The sequence below is a fragment of the Oreochromis niloticus genome, linkage group LG12, assembly GCF_001858045.2.
Source record: "Oreochromis niloticus isolate F11D_XX linkage group LG12, O_niloticus_UMD_NMBU, whole genome shotgun sequence".
NCBI classification, from domain to species: Eukaryota; Metazoa; Chordata; class Actinopteri; order Cichliformes; family Cichlidae; genus Oreochromis; species Oreochromis niloticus.
The window spans coordinates 5,832,709-5,853,214 of NC_031977.2; the positions used below are offsets into that span (position 1 = coordinate 5,832,709).

The 20,506-nt window shown below is 42.4% G+C and overlaps 1 protein-coding gene across 2 annotated transcripts; it reads right to left on the reverse strand.

The window, feature by feature from the left end:
* Positions 1 to 6,617: 6,617 nt before the first annotated feature.
* abcb9 (ATP-binding cassette, sub-family B (MDR/TAP), member 9) lies at positions 6,618 to 17,415 on the reverse strand. Of its 2 annotated transcripts, XM_019365948.2 has the most exons (11): positions 16,200 to 17,410; positions 14,153 to 14,267; positions 13,846 to 13,976; positions 13,553 to 13,758; positions 10,565 to 10,762; positions 10,337 to 10,465; positions 10,064 to 10,252; positions 9,553 to 9,726; positions 8,921 to 9,080; positions 8,280 to 8,416; positions 6,618 to 8,158 (listed from the first exon to the last, which is right to left on the reverse strand). In XM_019365948.2, exons 1-11 carry the CDS (start codon positions 16,867 to 16,869, stop codon positions 7,838 to 7,840), a joined length of 2,430 nt encoding a protein of 809 aa, XP_019221493.1. In that variant the 5' UTR covers positions 16,870 to 17,410; the 3' UTR covers positions 6,618 to 7,837. The 2 variants fall into 2 exon arrangements, with proteins under 2 accessions (XP_019221493.1, XP_019221494.1); XM_019365949.2 differs by lacking the exon at positions 8,921 to 9,080 and having other exon boundaries at positions 8,062 to 8,158; positions 16,200 to 17,415.
* Positions 17,416 to 20,506: the final 3,091 nt, after the last annotated feature.

Genomic DNA, 20,506 nt, shown 5'->3' on the forward strand with positions numbered 1-20,506 from the left:
AGCTTTTCCAACGGTACCTTTTTCTTCGCGAAAAACTCCTTCACCGCGTTATAGATGTCAATTCCCTTTGTAGTTGTCTTTAGCGGCAGTAGTGTCAGAAGTTCTTCTTTTGTGGAGAAACCATCAAATACCATCCGGATAAAGACCATCAGCTGTGCTGTACTGCTGCTGTCCACGGACTCGTCACACTGGATGCTAAACCACCTGCACTTTGACAGATCCTGATCCAACTGATCGGCCAAGTTCCCGGACATAGCCGACACTCTTCTAACAATTGTAGTTGCCCCCAGCTGGACATCGGAGAGAGTGGAGATTACATCGTTTCCATATTTCTCGTCTTTAAGCACAGTTTTTGCAATTATCATCATTGCTTCTTTGAAAACCTCTCCATCTAAAAATGCCTTCTTTTTCTTAATCATGAAATGTGTAGCTCTAAATGAGGCTTCGGTTGCTTTTTGGGAGCTTTTCACCGGTCTCGTGAAAAAAGACTGCTGTTTGCTCAAACCTGCCTTTAACTCGCGGGCCTTTTCCGCTCGCAGTGTGCTGCCCTTTGGGTAGTTAGCATGGTAGCTTGTGTGACACGTTCGGAAATGTCTCTCCACGTTGTGCTGCTTTGCCGTTGCCACAGTCGCCCCGCAAATGAGACACACGCATGAATCTTTCACAGTGGTAAAAAAGAACTCTTCCTCCCATTCACTGTGAAAATGATATGTTTTCTTTCTTTTTTCCGCCATGTTTTCCTCATCTCCTCACCTTTGCTGGTCTTCACGACAACTGTTTCCGTGGAGACCAGCTAACGCTGATCTAATATTTAATAATATTTTTTTTAATATATTGTCTCTAACAAATTGACACCAATGCAATTGTGATTTAAAAAAATAGCAAGAAAAAATAAAAATAGATGCAGGTTACTGGTAAGTTGTTATGGTGAGCTATTTTTAGAACAGGCCCGCGGGCGACACATGTGGTCCTTGCGGGCGACCTGGTGCCCGCGGGCACCGTGTTGGTGACCCCTGCTTTAGATGGAGAGACTCTTGAGGGATGGCTGTTATGAGTAAAGGCAGCCCAGAAACTTTGCCAGCAGCACACAACTTTCGGTCTTTTACCCAAGCTAATCTGCCATTTTCCTTCCTTGGTTAGGTTTAGGGATTAGAGATCGATCTAGATTATCATTTTAAATTTGGGACACATCATCAGTAGTGGACCTTGGATTCATCGGGTGTTTCGGCCATTATCACTAGACACCCTCATCCAAGGAGGCCCTGCCAGGGTTGATCAGGCCCTGGAGTGTGTCAGTGGTTTATGTTAAAATTGTTATTTCTCCTTTTCTTTCTTCTGTTTAGTTTTCTACAGTTTATTTTCTCCTATTCACTGCAACTGAGAAATAATACTTACTTCTTTAGCATTTATGGAGCCTAAGTGCTTCAAAGGAATAGACAAGGTGATAGAGAGAAGTAAGACAAAAGGGACAAGATAGGAGAGAGCAGAGAGGAGAGCTGGAAGGGGGGGCGCCCAATCTGGCTTCTCACACCTCCCCGCCGGATCGGGCTGTACGCTCTACCTCCCCACTGCCTCCCAGAAAAGGGAAGAAGAGCAGAGGGGAGAAGAGCGGAATATTTCTTTTCTCTCGTGGTTAGCTGACTGCTTTAGCTGCCCAAGTGATGTCAGCCCTTTTTAACCATAGCCAGTGACTGGTCTTCTCAGCAGTGTTAGCTAGTTGTCTTATAGCCTGCCGTTGTGCCTGTCCTCTGATCCCAATCTCTCTAAGCAGCTTTGCTGTTGTACTGGCAACAAAGCCCCTGCACCCCACTTCCACCGGGCGCACCTTGATCTTCCAGCCTCTGTCCTCTGCCTCAGCTGCCAAGTTGGCATAGCGCAGCTTCTTACGCTCAAATGCTTCCTCAATTGCTTCCTCAATTGCTTCCTCCCATGGTACCGTCAGCTCAATGACGTACGCAAGTTTTTGGGAGTTAGACCAAAGGACGAGGTCTGGTCGCAAAGTTGTTGTTACGATCTCTGTGGGAAAAATTAGCCTCTGATCCAAGTCCACTTGCATCTGCCAATCCCTGACAACCTTCAGCGGGCCCAGGTCAGGGGTTGAGGGGCTTGTCCTCGGCTTGTCTCCCTCCCGGACAAATGTTGATGAAAACTGACGCTCCTCTTGGTTCGCGAAAGGTTGAGTGTTGATGGATTTTCTTTTGCACTCAACTTTCTCGGCTAGACACCTGAAAACCTGGTTGTGTCTCCATGTGTATCTGCCCCTAGTAAGGCTAGTCCTACAACCAACCAAGATGTGCTTGAGTGTTGCTGGGACTGTACACAGGGGGCAGGATTGGTCCTTTCCAAATCACAGCTGCAGATTTATTGGGGAAGGTAGCACATCGTATGTCGCTCGGATGATGAAACTTAGTCTATTAGACTCCATGCCCCAGATTTCACTCCATGAGAGTTTCCTGTTGTCCACACTCTCCCAATTCATCCAGCGACCCTGTTTGGCCAGTGCCACAGCTCTGGCATGTCTGGCATGTCTGGCTGTTTCCTCCTGTCGACGTACCTCCTCCACTACCATTTTTCGACGTTCGGTTGCAGATTAATAACAAGTATGATTCAGTGCAAAGAGGTCTATTAACACAGTGAGTGAAGAAGAAACACCCAGTGCATCATGGGAATCCCCCAGCAGACTAGGTCTATTGCAGCATAACTAAGGGAGGATTCAGGGTCACCTGGTCCAGCCCTAACTATATGCTTTACCAAATAGGAAAGTTTTAAGCCTAATCGTAAAAGTAGAGATAGTGTCTGTCTCCCGAATCCAAACTGGAAGCTGGTTCCACAGAAGAGGGGCCTGAAAACTGAAGGCTCTCCCTCCCATTCTACTTTTAAATACTCTAGGAACAACAAGTAGGCCTGCAGTGCGCGAGCGAAGTGCTCTAATAGGGTGATATGGTACTACAAGGTCATTAAGATAAGATGGGGCCTGATTATTTAAGACCTTGTATGTGAGGAGCAGGATTTTGAATTCTGGATTTAACAGGAAGCCAATGAAGGGAAGCCAAAACAGGAGAAATCTGCTCTCTCTTTCTAGTCCCTGTCAGTACTCTTGCTGCAGCATTTTGGATTAGCTGAAGGCTTTTCAGCGAGTCTTTAGGACATCCTGATAATAATGAATTACAGTAGTCCAGCCTGGAAGTAATGAATGCATGAACTAGTTTTTCAGCATCACTCCGAGACAGGATATTTCTAACTTTAGAGATGTTGCGCAAATGGAAGAAAGCAGTCTTACATATTTGTTTAATATGTGCGTTGAAGGACATGTCTTGGTAAAAAATGACTCCAAGGTTCCTCACAGTGTTACTGGAGGCCAAGGTAATGCCATCCAGAGTAAGAATCTGGTTAGATACCATATTTCTAAGATTTTCAGGGCCGAGTAAATTATCCTCAGTTTTATCTGAATTAAGAGGCAGAAAGTTAGCGGCCATCCAGGTCTTTATGTCTTTAACGGTGTGTCCACACCGAACGCAATACACGTGACCAAAACGCGCCAGACGCCCCTAACTTGACGCATGCACATTCGCACCTCGACGCGTGTCCAATGCGAATTATTCGCGCGTCAAAATTGCATATTTACTAACAGGTTGTTACTATTTTGAAGCAAAAATGTGGGAGGAAGTAGTGCCAGACGGTATGTTTGCAAGATGGCAGCTGTCGATCTAGCGTTTGAAGAGAGAGTCTCCCTTCTCTATTTACTGTGGAGAGCAGAGCAGCGGCGTAAAGGATGTCCTCGCCCTACCTGGGTCCATCAGGTCCTCCAGAAGCATGAGCAGTTTGGTGAGTTTCATCACTTGCTCCAGGAGCTGCGTCTGGATGACGGCCGCTTTCAGCGGTACCACCGTCTTTCCCTCGCCCAGTCTGAGGACCTGCTGTCCCGCGTCGGTCCAACCATCGCCCGCCTAGACACCAACTACAGGCGCTCAATCCCACCTGCAGCGCGCCTGTTCATCTGCCTGAGGTTAATAAAAGTGTTTAATATGGTAGGCCTGTATTGATACCTGTGCTAATATATGCTAAACTATCTGTTTATACACTGATAACATGGATGTGGTATGCTATCAGTGAGGAATAGTTCTCCAGGTTTCTGGAATGACAGCCAAAGCTCTTTTTCGGATGTTGGCTGCCTTTTGTTTCCTTCTATGTCGCGATGATCCCACACTCAACAATCTGGGCTCTGGGGAGACCAGTTAAAGACTGACAGTGTTCCAGTGTTTTTCTATTCAGTTGTGCTTTTACTGCATTGGGAGTGTGTTTGGAATCATACTCATACTTAAAATGAAGTTGTTGCCAACCAGATACTTTCCAGATTGACTGCATGGTGATGATCAAAAATCTGTCTGAACTCTTCTGCATTCATAACTCCATCAGTTTTGGCAAGATAACCAACACCACTGGCTGTACTTACTAATTACGATTTTAAATTTGGATCTATTGTTCCATAAGACTTTCTGCCACTTATCTGCAGTCCAATTCTTGTGGAATTTGGCATTCCTCAGCCTTTTCCCTTCCTTAACAATAGCTTCCTGTCAGTCACCCTTCCACTGAGACCATTTCTGAAGAGGTTTCAGTGACCGTTAGATGGGTCAGATACATCTCTTAGGTTCTCTGTCAGAGCACCAGTTTCTCGAGCTAATTTATACCACAGGGCCCTACTCAGAAAACCTGTCACAGAGTCAACTCTGTTTGTGAAGCTAGATTTAAAACAATCAGTCTTTTAAGCTTCTGTTTTTAGAGCATGTGCAGTGCCATCTGACGCCAATATGACATCACTGGGTTGGCGGGTCAAAGGTATGACTTGCTAAGTTACTATCAGTTAATTACTATCAGTATGTTAATGACTTACTAACAGGTTGTTGTTGCATTGCGTTTTAGGTCATCTCATCTATCATGTGAGTCAACACAGAGCTTCTTAAGGTAAACTCAAGCCAACTGAAGCCTAGCAAACCCTCCCAGCTGTGGTCATATCTGACTGAAAGATGGCATCAGAGTTTTAAAGAATCTTGGTGTTTGTGTTACTTTGTCCACTGACTTTTGAGCTTGTGAAAGTCAACTTTACAGTCACTGTGATCTTTTTGTTATTTAGTGAATTAAACTGAAATTCTCAAAATGATTGTGACTTTCATACATATCTGTGATTTATTGGAAGAGATAAAAACTAAGACAACGAGGTGGCGGGGTGATTAGCACTGCTCCCTCACAGCAAGGTCTTCAGTTCAAATCAACCACGTGGCCTTTCTGTGTGGAGTTTGTGTGGGTTCTCTGTGGGTACTCCAGCTCCTCCCACAGTCCAAAGACATGCAGTTAGTGGGGTTAGGTTAACTGGTAATAGGTGTGAATGTGAGTGTCTCTGTGTGTTAGCCTTGTGACAGACTGGTACCTTGTGGTAGCTGGGATGGGCTCCAGCCACCCTGCGACCCTGACAAGGATAAGTGGAAGAGAATGGATGGATTAAAATTAAAGTGAAATAACTACTATTTGAGCTCATGTTTAGAAACCAAAATTCTATTATTACTTATGACTAATTCAACAAATTTGAATATTTATAAACAGCTCAGTGAGACATTTGTTTTTGTAGTTTGTGTGTTGTGCAGTAGAGCCAGCATATTTTTCAAAGATGATATAAATTTTAAATCAACAGGGACTCTTGCAACAAGGTGTAGAGTGCCCTCTGGTGGAGAAACCATGCAATATCGACACTCGTAACACATTGAAAGGGTGTTTCTCTCTTCTCTCTTTTTTTTTTTAACTTTTTACATTTTCATTTATCCGTTGTTGTAAATTTTAGTACTGAACATACAATCTCTATCATTTACAAAAACAAAAAAGATATTGGTACCGACATCCTCAAACTCTTTTAACTTTGCGTTGAGCAACAATATTCTTAAATAGCAAACTATCTGCCCACAGTTCTCTTTCACTAAGCAGGGAGGAAGATTTGAAATGCTCCGTTTATATCAGATCATGTTACTGAACCTTTGTCAGTGAATCTACTTAGTTTAATGTACTTTATTTTTTTGTAGCTTTACACATACTCGTAGAAAAAAATTTTTTTTTACAATTTTAAATGAAAGGCTTTGATAATTTCCAAATTATTCATCTTTAAAAAAGAAAAAAGAAATTAGGTTTTAATCAGGAAATATGCGTTTAACACAGTTTTTATAGAGAGAGTTTCATTGCTAATGACTTAAAGATTCTCAAGTAGTCTTTATTTGAAATGCGTGACCGTGACAACAACACTAGATGGCGCTTGTGTAAAAGCAAAGAGGTGGCCTGAGCCCAGTGGTTGATGGTTTGTGGCCAGGGCTACAAAGAATTAATTAATCTGACAATTATTTTTATAATCGTACTATAGTGTAAAATATCCATCATAGATTCTGGAAGCCGCCTTATTTTGATGCAACAACGCAGAAGAAACAGCGAATTGACAATTTTATGAACTCAGAACTAGACTATGTTAATACTTTTTGCTTTAAAATTTGCATATTGGTTAGTTACTAAAGTTTCAGTCGTTTTCAGTCTATAAATAAATGTTATTTCAGTTGTAGTCGCTGTCATTGAAGCAACATAAATATAATTCAGAATTTTATTTGGGATATTTTACCAGTATTACAACAGACACAGCGTAGATCAGACTGTAAGATTCATATTTCATGATCCATTATTGCCATTTAAAAAAGGGATTTTACCATCATATACAGAATATATTCACTTGCCACATATACATACATATATAAGAACATATCTGCAAAAATAAAGGAATACTTTATTTAGCTACATTTACTTTTCATTGTCAGTGTTAAATACAATTGCAGTATGTTTCTGTAGTGCTATTCATTTTCAATCATATAATATTCTTATTGCACACTATTCCACAGACAAAGGCACCGGTCTTTTCTTTTTACTAATAATACCACCTACTCCACACAGTAAAACCAAACCAGCATCTCCATGCCTGCTACAGTGAAAACAATACAACAGCAGAACTAAATCCTGAGGAAGTTTCAACAAAAATAATAATTATTGCTGGAGTGTAATGTGGGGGTAAACAAAAACACAAAATACAACCACGCCTCTCTTGTAGCACATCAACAGCAACACATTTTCCTTAAAGCTAATATAATAGCCAAACAGGCTATTCATTCAAGTATTGCTAATATATATTGTAATATATCTATATCATGGCTAAAGCACTTCTGGATGGATGCAAACTGCATTTCGTTGCCCTGTACCTCTGACATGTGCAATGACAATAAAGTTGAATTCTATTCTATTCTATTCTATTCCATTTATTTGTCCCCACCCCATCCCTTGCTATTTCATTACCAATGACGCCAACATAATATCTGAAGTTGATTTAAAGTGTTGAATATGTATTTTATAGCTTTTCACTGTAATTTTAAATATGAACCCAAAGAGAGGTCAGTGCAAGTGAGGGAGGCCATCATTAGGCTGCAAAACCTGAACTAACCTATCAGAGAGACAGCAAAACAATTAAAGTGCATGATGACAGAATTCTTTCTTTCTTTAAAAAACAATTAAGACAACTGCATTAAAACAATGCCCATAATGCAACCGTTAATCTGTTAATGGCAAAGTTTTGCCAATGAAACCCCCTGAATTAAAGCTAAAAGTCTGCACATCAGTCTCATACTGATGAATTTAAAATCCACTGTGGTGGTGTGCAGGTGAAAATCTACAAAACTTTTCTTTGTCCAACAGATTACACACCCAAATGCAGTATTTTTAACTTAATTACAGTCCAGTGCCACATCTACACTGCAGGTCGTTCTCAGTAACGCACACTACACTCAGACTCGCTCAGGCTGCTGCTGCTGCTTCGTCCTCTCCACTGCTGTCCTCCACCTGACTTCCAGCTGGCGTTTTGTGGTGAGTGTAGGACCTCCGACCCGGTCTCGATGCCCAGGACCTGCCTCTGAACCAGCTTAGAGTAGAGTCCGCCGCTGGCCATCAGCTCACTGTGAGATCCCTGTTCTGCCACGTGGCCCCTGTCAATTACAATAATGTTGTCTGCCTTCTCCACTGTGCTGAGCCGATGGGCGATCACCAACACGGTGTGGTCCCGCAGGATATTGTTCAGAGCCTGCTGAACCTGCAGTGAATTCAGCAGATACATCAGCACCTCTATATTATTCCATAATGCAAACATGCTGCATGTCTGCTTGGTAACAGCTGCTGTACTGAAGCTCTCCTCTGGCTTTGATAACACTTACAATGTGTTCACTTTCTGCATCCAGAGCGCTAGTGGCCTCATCCAGGACAAGAACACGAGGGTTGCGGATGAGAGCTCTTGCAATGGCAACCCTTTGTTTCTGTCCCCCTGACAACTGTGTGCCCTTCTCGCCAACACCTCAAGAAAACAGTAAGGTGAAAGTCAGTCAAATACATCATTTCATCTTATGAAACACATCTCCATTTCTTTATTACAGTACATAGATCTCATTTTATTTTAACAATTGCTCTATTTTTTGTATGGCTGTGATATTTGTGGATTTAAATCTGAGCACTGTGTCAGTTTTAAGCAGACCCTGGAGTCAGGCTCAGCTGGCAAGCCTGGCAAATCAGCTGATCTCAGTGTGGCTGACACTATGTCATGGTCACTTCTTACTTTTCCACACATCCTATTGGCAGATCTCAAATGGTGCATGCTACTTAAGCTGTGTCAGCCAACCTATAGTTTCTGATGCCTCTGCAAGCAGCTTTGCAATGTACAGTAAAGCTCTGTATAGTAAAACAAATCTGCCAGGGACCAATGTTAAATGTGACTTTTCCTCTTGAGGTCCCAGCTTAATAAGCATGTCCATTATACAGCACATAAAAAGCTGATGTACAAATGAACAGATTTAATAATTACTTGTTTCATAGCCTTTAGGAAGAGTGGTAATAAAATCATGAGCATTAGCCTTGGTGGCAGCCTGCAGCACTGCCTCCCTGGGGACATCAGTCAGGCCATAGGTAATGTTCTCCTCAACTGTGCGGGCAAACAGCACAGGCTCTTGACCTACAAGAGCCACCTGCAGACACACAATAAAGAATAGAAATTACTGTATGCTGAAGACTAACAATCCATGATCAAGGGGTGTATTTGTATACAAAGTATGGTATGGTAATGGTAGTTTTTTTTTTAAACCTTTTTTAATTTGTTTCTTTTTTGAGACTAGTTTTTGTCATTGCCAGCAGAAACTGACACAGGGCAGGAAAATCAGAAAACATAGAGATGGGCATTGGCAGTTTTGCTTTTTTCAGGAGATTTTCAGACAACCCCTCAACAAAAGTTCTTGTGATGTTGGATTGTGCAAATAGTGCAGCTAACAGTTTGGTGCATTCACTGTCAGTATGTTTATAGCCTCCTGAACACTGTATCAGAGCCAGGCCTCCTGCTTAGTCTAGTTCCTGCTGTGTTCTACATGTGAAAAAGTAAAACTGACCCAAGTCTCCAGATATTATACAAAGATTACACATAAAATGTCTTATACACTGACTAACCTTGGAGTGGAGGTAGTCATGCTGAAAGCTTTGAACAGGCTTTCCATCCAGCAGCACCTGGCCTTGCTGAGGAAGGTAGAAATTTTCCAGAAGACTCACACAGGAGCTCTTCCCACTGCCTGAAGGTCCCACAAGGGCAGTCACTTCTCCGGGACGCAGGAGGAATGACACCCCCTGCAAAAAGACTCATTTCAAACTAAGCAGACATAATGTCAACCGTATCCTAACTTCACCCTCGTTTAGTTGGTTATATTGTTGCAATCTTCTAGTAAACTGCCCTCATCTCTCAATTCAATTCAATTCAATTCAATTTTATTTATATAGCGCCAAATCACAACAAATGTCGCCTCAAGGCGCTTTATATTGTACAATAGATCGCACAATAATAAATACAGAGAAAAACCCAACAATCATATGACCCCCTATGAGCAAGCAGCCTACCACCACATCTCTACCATCATGAGTCAAACAGACCAATTTCTTCAGGTGTTCAGGATCCCTGAGGACAAACCTTGAGAATATCAGTTTCAGGGCGTGTCGGGTAGGCAAACGTGACGTCTTTAAATTCAACCAGACCGGCGCATGTCTCCGGAGCCTCTGTGCCATCAGAGGGGTGCTCGGGTTTCCTATCCAGATACTCAAAAACCTTCTCAGCAGCTCCAACTCCTTGCATGAGGCCCGTGTACACTGATGCAATGCTCTGCAAAGTGAGGACAACATGGATTCATTGCCGTGTCTTCAGAACAGAAAACAAACGACCTGTGGAGAATGATAGATGAAATACCTCAAGACATTCGCCAAGCTCTAGCATGTATATGAAAAAAGATATCAAGGCGCCGCTACTCATCTGATTAGTAATCACGAGGTGGCCTCCATAGTAGAGGATAGCCAGCTCGAGAGCAAGCTCTGAGATCTGGAAAACACACAAAAATCCCTTGCTGTAAGGTAAAAACAGAGACCACTAAATAAAGCATGCAGATGAATTATGTAAAGGGTAACTGCAGATACCTACACAACTGGACCACATGTAGCAAGCGTAGGCCAGGGCTTGTTTTTTGTTGAGCTGGAACATGACTAAGAGTTTGGCGTAATAGGAGTCGGCCTCTCCATTCTCGTTGGCAAAGCTCCGCACCGTCCTCATGGCTGAGATGGTTTCTTCTGCAACTTTATTGGCCTCTGCGAGGGTTGTTTGCACCTTTTTGGTCAGATTCTGGAAGAGAGGGCAGGTGTGTGTGCTCAGTTTAATGACCCTTTTTCTTCTCTATGTATATAGTGATGGCGGTGACAGAGGAGGAAATAAATGGAGCCGCAAGGGAGTAGGGCTGTTCGATATAACGATGTATATCGGATGACGATATGAAAACGTCAATCGTTACATATTACGCTATTGTTTGTTTCGTGGTGTCGCAAAATAAACTGTTTACGGCAATATTTTTTCATCGTTTTGATGGTCACTGTAGAATTTCTTAAAGTTCTCTCTTTCTCTTACATTTAAGATAACCACACTACAGACGGACAAGCGACTGATTTTATCCTTTGACGTTTATCGGTCAAAACACCTGACTCCAGGTACACGACCAGCTAAAAAAAAACAAACCAAAAAACCTCACGCAAATCGAGTTGCCCGACATTCATGGAATTTACAGAAAATGTAAAAACTTTGTGATATATACCGTTGTCGGGACTTTAAATGTCTTACATCGGGATATGAAATTTTGGTCATATCACACAGCCCTACAAGGGAGTGACTGTTTCCCCCGGTACCCTGGTGCTGAAACAACAGAATCAGCTGCTGACACACAAATAAACACTTGCATGAGCACAGAAATCCAGTGTGTGTCAGGTCCTTTATCACACTTTTCTATTTACAATCTACACATGTCCCCCAGATGTGTCACAAGTAGACAATCACAGAGTTACTGTTTTGACAAGAAGACAGTTACACTATACTCTCACTAAATGCACAAAAGGCTAACTGTAGCTTTCTTCTTAAAAACAAATCCCCACACAGAAAAGAGAACTACTTTTAGCCAAAAATAACAGAGCAGCTCATCCAAACAACATTATACCTGACAGTACATTTACTGTTGTTAAGATATACATCGTGTGTACTAGGGTGACCATATTTTGATTTCCAAAAAAGAGGACACTTGGCCCAGTCATGAAGAATTTTAATAATACTGTTTGCTTAAAGACAATTTTAACATATTTAAATAATGCCTTCTCTGTGCGGTGAAATAAAAAATGTCTTATAGGCTTTTACAAGTCAACAAGTGCAAAAAAAATTATTTAAAAACCTCTAGAATTAAATAACGTTACAGAAATAATACCTAATTTGTATAAGTAAAATGACCAGTGAGGTACCAGTGAGGTATTATGCAATGGTTTCTGCTGTCTCATTTCGCGTTTCTAACCTCAATTAATTTTTTTTGCACGCCACCATTCTTCCAGTCAAAGTATGATTGGGAATATATTCTCTGTTCCATGGTTACTTAAGTCTGAGAAATGACACAGTACTGGATTTTATTAAGCGCTCAAAGAGTGACTTAAACTGAATGTAGCACTATGACACCATTGACAATAGCTTCAGTCTTGGTGCGGGCACTTTTTTGCTTTGTTAAAGTCTGGAAATACTTCTTTTTTTAGCAACACACAAGTGCAATCCATGGGTCTGTAGCTATTGTGACGCTTCATAGTATGAAATGCCAGTGCACCTTCTGCTGCAGATACAACAACATCCTCGTTTTTCCCAGGTGTAACAAAGAACTCAGTGAACTTACTAGATGAATTTTCGCCTCGCACAGCCTTTATATGCAGGACGCACATAAGTGGTCCGCAGGTGCGCATTCGCTGTCAAAATAAAAGGCGCGCACCAGATAAGAAGTTGCAACGAGCATTTGCGTACATAGGATTTTCTGGAGGAGGACAGACATCTGTTTAGAACTCTTAAAGATGTCGAAGAAGCAAGCTCCTTTAAGCAATTACTTTGGTGTTCCTCCACCTCCAAAAAATGTCCGAACCGCAAAAGAAGCTCGTACTCTCGGAAAAGTGGTTGCAGGAAGTGAGCTGGCTTCAAACAAATGATGAACGCACAGAGATGTGGTGCAGAATATGCCGTGAAAATCCCACTCTAGCGAACAAAAACAGTGCCTTTTATATGTACGCAAACGAGCGTTGCAACTTCTTATCTGGTGCGCGTTTTTTATTTTGACAGCGAATGCGCACCTGCGGACCACTTATATGCACCCCTGTTTATACGTTTTTAAACCTTTGTTAGACACACAAACGTATTTGCCAGCTCTGCACACAGTGCACTCCGCCTCCCATTTATTCCGAGGGATGGTACAAGGGAAATTTGTTTTGCAGTTTGCTTGAAAAGATGCACTTGCGCTTTGGCATCTTGTGGCATCTTTCAGTGCGCCGCTGCGCACTCTGTCCCGTCTGTGAGTGCGGAACAACCACTTACAACGCAGCAGTTCGGGGACGAAGTCGCACATATGGGTCCTCTGTATGCCTACAGGAAAACCCGGACATTTTCATCCATCTCGAAAATCCCCCCGGACGCCCCGGACAGAACGTGAAAAGTGGACATGTCCGGGGAAAAGAGGACGGTTGGTCACCCTATGTGTACTCATGTTGTACAAAGTGTTGAACTGCATTATGTTATTGTTGTTTAACAGAGAGACAGTATTTTATTTGTCACCACAAGCAGACACGTATGCTGCGTCATCACGCCCCTGAGAGAGAAAGTGTAACCCAACAAAAATGGCACCCGTGAGGAAAGGTTTTGCCGCGTTCCCTAATGTGGAACAAAGTTCCCAAAATGTAAAGGACATTTTTGCCTCCGTCGTCATTTCCCTTCGAGTTGATCGCTGTTGATGCTGCAATACTCAACAACTGTAATAACTATTTCTCAAGACCACTTAAAAAAATTACAATAATATCTGACTTCTTGGAAGCAAACTATAAAGAAATTAACATTCAGACAAAACTACTTTACCTTGTAGTATTCACCATAAAGTTTTGAGACCAGACCGATGAAAGGGAATCCCATGATGGTCACCAGTGTGAGCTTCCAGGACATGCCGAACATGAAGATGAAGAAGCCAACACCCTTAATGACACTCCGCAGGAAGATGTTGACATTCTGGGAGATGAGGTCGCTCACCTGGGTGGTGTCAGCAGACAAACGTGAAAGGATGTCACCTGCAAGGTGACACGGGCGTGGAATTACATTAGAACAGATCATACGAAGGGAGGGACGTGTGCACAGGAACTCGCATTCAACATCACCTGTGTGATTTTCATCAAAAAAGGCAATTTCTTGCCTCATCAAGGTTCGGAAAAGATGGTTCCTGAGACGAAGGTTTAATCTCGCAAACGTCAGGGTGAAGACACCTCCTCGTACTCCGATTGCAAGTGAACTGAGGAGAGAGAAAAGGCTGCCATGAAGCAGTTCTGTGGTTTGGAATTTAACACACATCATCATCTAAACAAATCAAGCAGCTTTGGGTCATCTCACTATAAAAGCACAATGCATTCCTCTGTGTAATTTACAACAAAATGTAAACAATTAAAACCTACAACTGCAGATGCTCACCTGACTAAGGCCAGTGCTGCAAGAATGATCACAGGTTTAGCAAAGTACTCCATGCTTTGGTGAACCACAATGCTGTCTATGGCTTTCCCATAGTAGTACGGAATGAAAGCCTCACCTGAAAGCAAAGAGTCATCATTACTTAATGTTTTTTAAAGTCTAAGTTGAACTGATGATCCATACATAAAGGATTTGTGACAACTTGAGCATCAAATTTTATATAATTTTTTTTTATCCATCCATCCATTCGCTTCCGCTTATCCCTTTCAAGGTCACGGGGTGTGCTGGAGCCTATCCCAGCTGGCATTGGGCAAGAGACGGGGTACACAATGGACAGGTCGCCAGTCTGTCGCAGGGCTAACACACACAGACAGACAACCATTCATGCTCACATTCACACCTATAGGCAATTTAGATTGATCAATTAACCTATCCCCACTAACTGCATGTCTTTGGACTGTGGGAGGAAGCCGGAGTACCCGGGGAGAACACGCATACTCCACACTGAAAGGCCACAGCTTGATGGAGAATTGAACTCAGGACGTTTTTGCTGTGCGGCAACAGTGGTAACCTCCATGCCACCATGCTGCATGCATTTTTTTTTAATTCAGTTCTAAATCAGAGTGAAAAATAAGGTCACTGTACATTCATAGTGAGGGCGTTTTTTGGGACTCCCCTTGTCCCAAATATTTCTCTAACATTTAGGAACAGAACCTCTAGGTATTTGGGCTCACCCTTAGAGCTCAGATGCTCAGTTCCTGGGGAGCAGTTCAGCAAGGGAAGATTAGTTAAGATGCCTCCTGAAAACCTCCAATATGAAGTTTTTCTTGTATACCCAACAAGAAAGAGATCCCTGGGCCCACCAAGGACATGCTGGACAAATTATGTCTCTCGGCTGGTTTGGGATATCCTTGTGGAAGAGCTGGAGGCTGAGGTGGAGGAAAGTGATTTCTTGGTGTCTCTGCTTAGACCAGGGGTGGGCAATCTCAGTCCACGAGGGCCGGTGTCCCTGCAGGTTTTAGATCTCACCTTGGGTCAACACACCTGAATCACATGATTAGTTCGTTACCAGGCCTCTGGAGAACTTCAGGACATGTTGAGGAGCTAATTTAGCCATTTAAATCAGCTGTGTTGGTTCGAGGACAAATCTAAAACCTGCAGGGACACCGGCCCTCGTGGACTGAGATTGCCCACCCCTGGCTTAGACTGTTGCCCCTGTAATCGCTTTTTAAGCAGCACAAACCAATGGATGGATGGACAAATGCATAGTTTAGATGTACAAGTAAAGAAAATACCTCAGATTTTTAAATTGCACTTCAAAGAAAATGAGCAAACTTCCAAAATTATTTGAATGAAATGTGTGTATTTAATGATATTCCATAAGTTAAAGATTTGATGAAACTGATAAAACTCTGAGTGCTGTTGGAGGTTCTAGCATTCAGCCCACTGTTATGAACAATAATGAGCCTTAGAGTTAGTTAGACCTATTAATGTAGGTATAGACATTTATTACCATTCACCTAATATACCATTTCCAGCTCTTTTATTTTTATTCTTAGGACTCTAATAGAGACGCGCTGTATGCTTCACAGTTGAAATGAATCCCAGCGTATATTATACAGGGCCTTGGCACAGGCACTATTTAAGTCAACTTTCTTCTAATTGGCTAGTCCTTTGAAACAGAAGGTTTGAACAGCAGGTGGGTGAGGCTTCTGGTTAGTAATGTAGATCAATATACTGATCAATATCTTTGGGCTTTATGACAAAAAACATTTGTTTTTTAGCAACTGGGACCCATATGGGCGAGTTAGGGGTCCTTTTAATAATTCAATGACAGAAAGCATCAATAACTGGAACATATTGAAAAGAATGCACTTGTTTTTCTACCATAGCACTTATCTGCAGTTAAAAAGCTGAAAGTGTTGTGTAATGTGGCATGAATAGCGTAGTCAGAATCTGCAGACTCACTGTCGTGTCAGTTGCACTGGGCAGCATGTCTAAGTCCTTTATAACAGACAGCAGTAAATAATGTGACATTAAGGACACTCACACACAGCAGAGATGATGAGGAAGAGGACAGCAACAGAGAGCAGCTCAGCATCCTTTTTGCAGTAGCTCAGCAGGCGTCCCAGTGTGGCCCCTGAGCTGCTGGCCTTCTCCTTCTTTCTCTCAGAGCCCAACTCCTGCTCCTCCTCACCAACTGTCTCCACCAGCTTTTCAGTGTCCTCATGGCCCCTTGCTCCTCTACCACTACTGGTGCTGCTGTCACCACTATGACTGCTGTCAGAGTCGGGCTCCTTCCCCAGCCACCTCCAGAGCAGCATTACTCCCAGAGAAGAGGCACAAGTCCAACATATCAGGCTCAAGAGCCAGGGCTGGTGACTGATGCTCAAAGTCTTCACCTCAGTCAGCATCAGCAGCTTGGCCAGTGTATAGGTGATGATGATCAGACAGATGAGGAGAATAAGGCTGGTGGATTTAGCAACCCTCTGCGGGCCGTCCACCTTGTTCCATGTCACCCCTAAAGAGGCTCCCAGCAGGAGGGAGGCTCGGAGCAGCACTGTCCCCCAGATGTCCAGTGCAGACTGGAGGATGTTAAAGTTGAGGGCATCCTCTGCGAAGGTGCTCAGCTGTGATCCATGTGCATACAGGACAGTGGTTGTGACAACATCCAGGAGGACGAATGACACGATGCAGCCCACAGCCACGTTGATTCCCATGCTGATTACCAGAACAGAGAGCAGCAGCGGCACAAAGCAGCAAACAGCGGCTTGAGAAATGATCGGTTACAGTGCAGCAGCGGTTTGAATAAAATGTGAGAAAAGTTTCTCAAAACATACACCAGACAAGAACACACACACTCAGGAAAACCGAACTATTTTAAATAATCTTTCCGGTCTTTTGCCGTTTTATACAGCTGCACAGAAAATATCAAGTAGTCTTATTACAACTACCAACATTTAGGACGTCACTACACCGTTAATGATTGTCCAGCCATGCCGCAACATTACTGTAACACATATCCTGCTACAATGTTGGCTAGCTTTGTGAATTAGCTTCTTGAGGGCGGTCAGCTGCGTTGCGTTAGACTTCCGTATTGAGTCCCTGTTACTGTCCAGTCCAGACAGCATTCAGTAACTCACTGAAACCCCTCTCCTTATTCAATCTTGTCCTCAAACACATGCATTACAAGTCAAACTGACTCAAGTTCATGTAACGAATACATGAACTTCGATACCGGCGTTTGAGGGGACGCCGGCATCGAAGCTCGTCTAGATTACAGAATATTAAGAGCAGGCAGTGATTCTCTGCGGCACACTAGTGAGCGTTTCTACCACCAGTTCATCTTTTTGCTATCTTGTGTTTTTCTACTCAAGAGGTTCACATGTCCCTAACCCGAATACGAAGCCAACAACATCTGATGGTTAAAGAATGCCCACTCGTGTTCTGCAGACTACAGAAACCCGCTTTTAAATTGCTAAAGTTACAGGAAAGAAGACAGAGTGACACATCTTTCTTTTTAGGTTTACGGATGTTACCATAGAGTCTCGCTGAAAATGACCAGTTTGGCTCCTCCCAGTTTTCCATTAAAGTGGACATGAAACATAATATGTATGACTCTGTTTGTGAAGTTGGATTTAAAACAATCAGTCTTTTAAGCTTCTGTTTTTAGAGCATGTACAGTGCCATCTGACGCCAATATGACATCACTGGGTTGGCGGGTCAAAGGTATGACTTGCTAAGTTACTATCAGTTAATTACTATCAGTAAGTTAATGACTTTCTAACAGGTTGTTGTTGCATTGCGTTTTAGGTCATGTCATCTATCATGTGAGTCAACACAGAGCTTCTTAAGGTAAACTCAAGCCAACAAGCTTAGCAAACCCTCCCAGCTGTGGTCATATCTGACTGAAAGATGGCATCAGAGTTTTAAAGAATCTTGGTGTTTGTGTTACTTTGTCCACTGACTTTTGAGCTTGTGAAAGTCAACTTTACAGTCACTGTGATCTTTTTGTTATTTAATGAATTAAACTGAAATTCTCAAAATGATTGTGACTTTCATACATATCTGTGATTTATTGGAAGAGATCAAAACTAAGACAACGAGGTGGCGGGGTGATTAGCACTGCTCCCTCACAGCAAGGTCTTCAGTTCAAATCAACCACGTGGCCTTTCTGTGTGGAGTTTGCGTGGGTTCTCTGTGGGTACTCCAGCTCCTCCCACAGTCCAAAGACATGCAGTTAGTGGGGTTAGGTTAACTGGTAATAGGTGTGAATGTGAGTGTCTCTGTGTGTTAGCCTTGCGACAGACTGGTACCTTGTGGTAGCTGGGATGGGCTCCAGCCGCCCCGCGACCCTGACAAGGATAAGCGGAAGAGAATGGATGGATTAAAACTAAAGTGAAATAACTACTATTTGAGCTCATGTTTAGAAACCAAAATTCTATTATTACTTATGACTAATTCAACAAATTTGAATATTTATAAACCCATTAGCTCAGTGAGACATTTGTTTTTGTAGTTTGTGTGTTGTGCAGTAGAGCCAGCATATTTTTCAAAGATGATATAAATTTTAAATCAACAGGGACTCTTGCAACAAGGTGTAGAGTGCCCTCTGGTGGACAAACCATGCAATATCGACACTCGTAACACATTGAAAGGGTGTTTCTCTCTTCTCTTTTTTTACTTCTTAAATTTTCATTTATCTGTTGTTGTAAATGCCAATATCAATGATCGATGATCGCATAACAATTTTTCAATGACAAATTGGTTAGGCTTTAATAATAACTACACATCAAGGATACATAAATGAAACAACACCTTTATTTGTAAAGTATTTTAGCAAATAAAAGGTACAGATACCTTTATAGTACTGCAAAATGAAAATAAGTTAAGATGATTTTCAGGAGAAACAACAGTTCATTGGGGAAAAGAGTGCGGGCATAAAAGAAGATGTGGACCGCTGGTTGGATTCCGGATGAAATTCCAGATAATTCAGGTACCTTTGGTGCCTTGCACTGACCTGAGTATCACCAACATCCGGAACATCTTCTGCACCTACACCCTTCTCAGTTTACATCGGACTCAGCCAAGTGATACACTAACTCAGTCTTTACATCCTCTGAGCTGCTCTGCTCGGTGGCCAGCACCGTCTCAACGGGAAAAGTCAAATACAAACGCTCCTCTTTCACTTTTTTCAGTGAAGGTGCTTCTCCTGGAGAAAACATGGGGTCTGCATCTTTAAAGGTCACTGGGGACATGTTGTGTGACTTGCGCTTGGCATTCTTCTTCTCTTGTTTGTAGGCTGCATTCATATTGGATAACACCTGAACATGGAACCAAAGTATAAAAGAGACAAAAACCAAATGAGCTTCCATGCACGTTTGTTGTCACTTAATTTAAGGCTAATAACAGAGATTATGGAGGATGTTATAATGGGATTCTCTAATAGATCAATTTAATTTAAGGTGTTACAATCAAATTTCTGCCATGTCCTGTCTAAAAATACAGTGACGTAACAACAACAACAAAAAAGGGACTCATTAACCAGAGATCACCTTTTTTAACTTCTGTAGAACTTTATCTTGACTGCTATCAGCTGTAGTGACTCAGTAAACTTAAAAAACCCCAAAAAACTATGGAGCTTTTTTCTTTCTTGAGTTCTTCTAGCTCAGTGCTTTGTTTCCTAGAACACAGGTAGCCAAAGAAGCTCACTGTGTGTTGTGTAAACAAAAGATTCAAGTACCTCATGCTCATGAGGTAAGTGCCAAGTTATCAATACTCTTAGGTTGGTTGCTCGAGCTGTCCTGAATACCATACCAAGCTTTCATCAGAATTGCCAAACTCACTGCAGATTTGAGATATATCACTTATTGGGGGCGGATCAATCCAAATATTGATATTATGGATACCACTGCTGGTACGATACTAGCACGATAGACCAGAACTTCTATATACAATAAATACACTAAAATAGCATTTGTTGCTCCTTCTAGGGATGAGATGAATTGGAAATAAAATTTAATGCTGCGGGACAGAAAGTCTGTCTCCTCCAGTCTACATGTGGAACTGTTGCTAAGCAAACTGTCCCTGACACAAGCCACAGCGTGTGGGTGTGAATTTATATCTGATAGATAATATAACAGAATAAGAGAACTCTGTGTGTGTGTGTGTGTGTGTGTGTGAGTACACATGTACACATCTTTGTGAGAACAGAAAACTGGCATGCCACTATACCTGTGGGGACCAACAGTCACTTATGGGGACAAAATGCCTGTCCCCACGAGTTTGAAGGCATTTTCGAGACTCAAAATGTGGTTTTAGTGTCAGGGTTACAATTAAGTTATGGTTCGGCATTTG

What these genes read in the sequence shown, in the direction of transcription:
- abcb9 (XM_019365948.2), bottom strand. Translation starts at nt 16,869, where the DNA reads ATGGGAATCAACGTGGCTGTGGGCTGCATCGTGTCATTCGTCCTCCTG. An exon ending in TCCTAAAGGCTATGAAACAA is followed by an intron (nt 8,417 to 8,920) that starts GTAATTATTAAA and finishes TGTTTTCTTGAG; the next exon opens with GTGTTGGCGAGAAGGGCACA. An exon ending in ATGCAGAAAGTGAACACATT is followed by an intron (nt 8,159 to 8,279) that starts GTAAGTGTTATC and finishes AATTCACTGCAG; the next exon opens with GTTCAGCAGGCTCTGAACAA.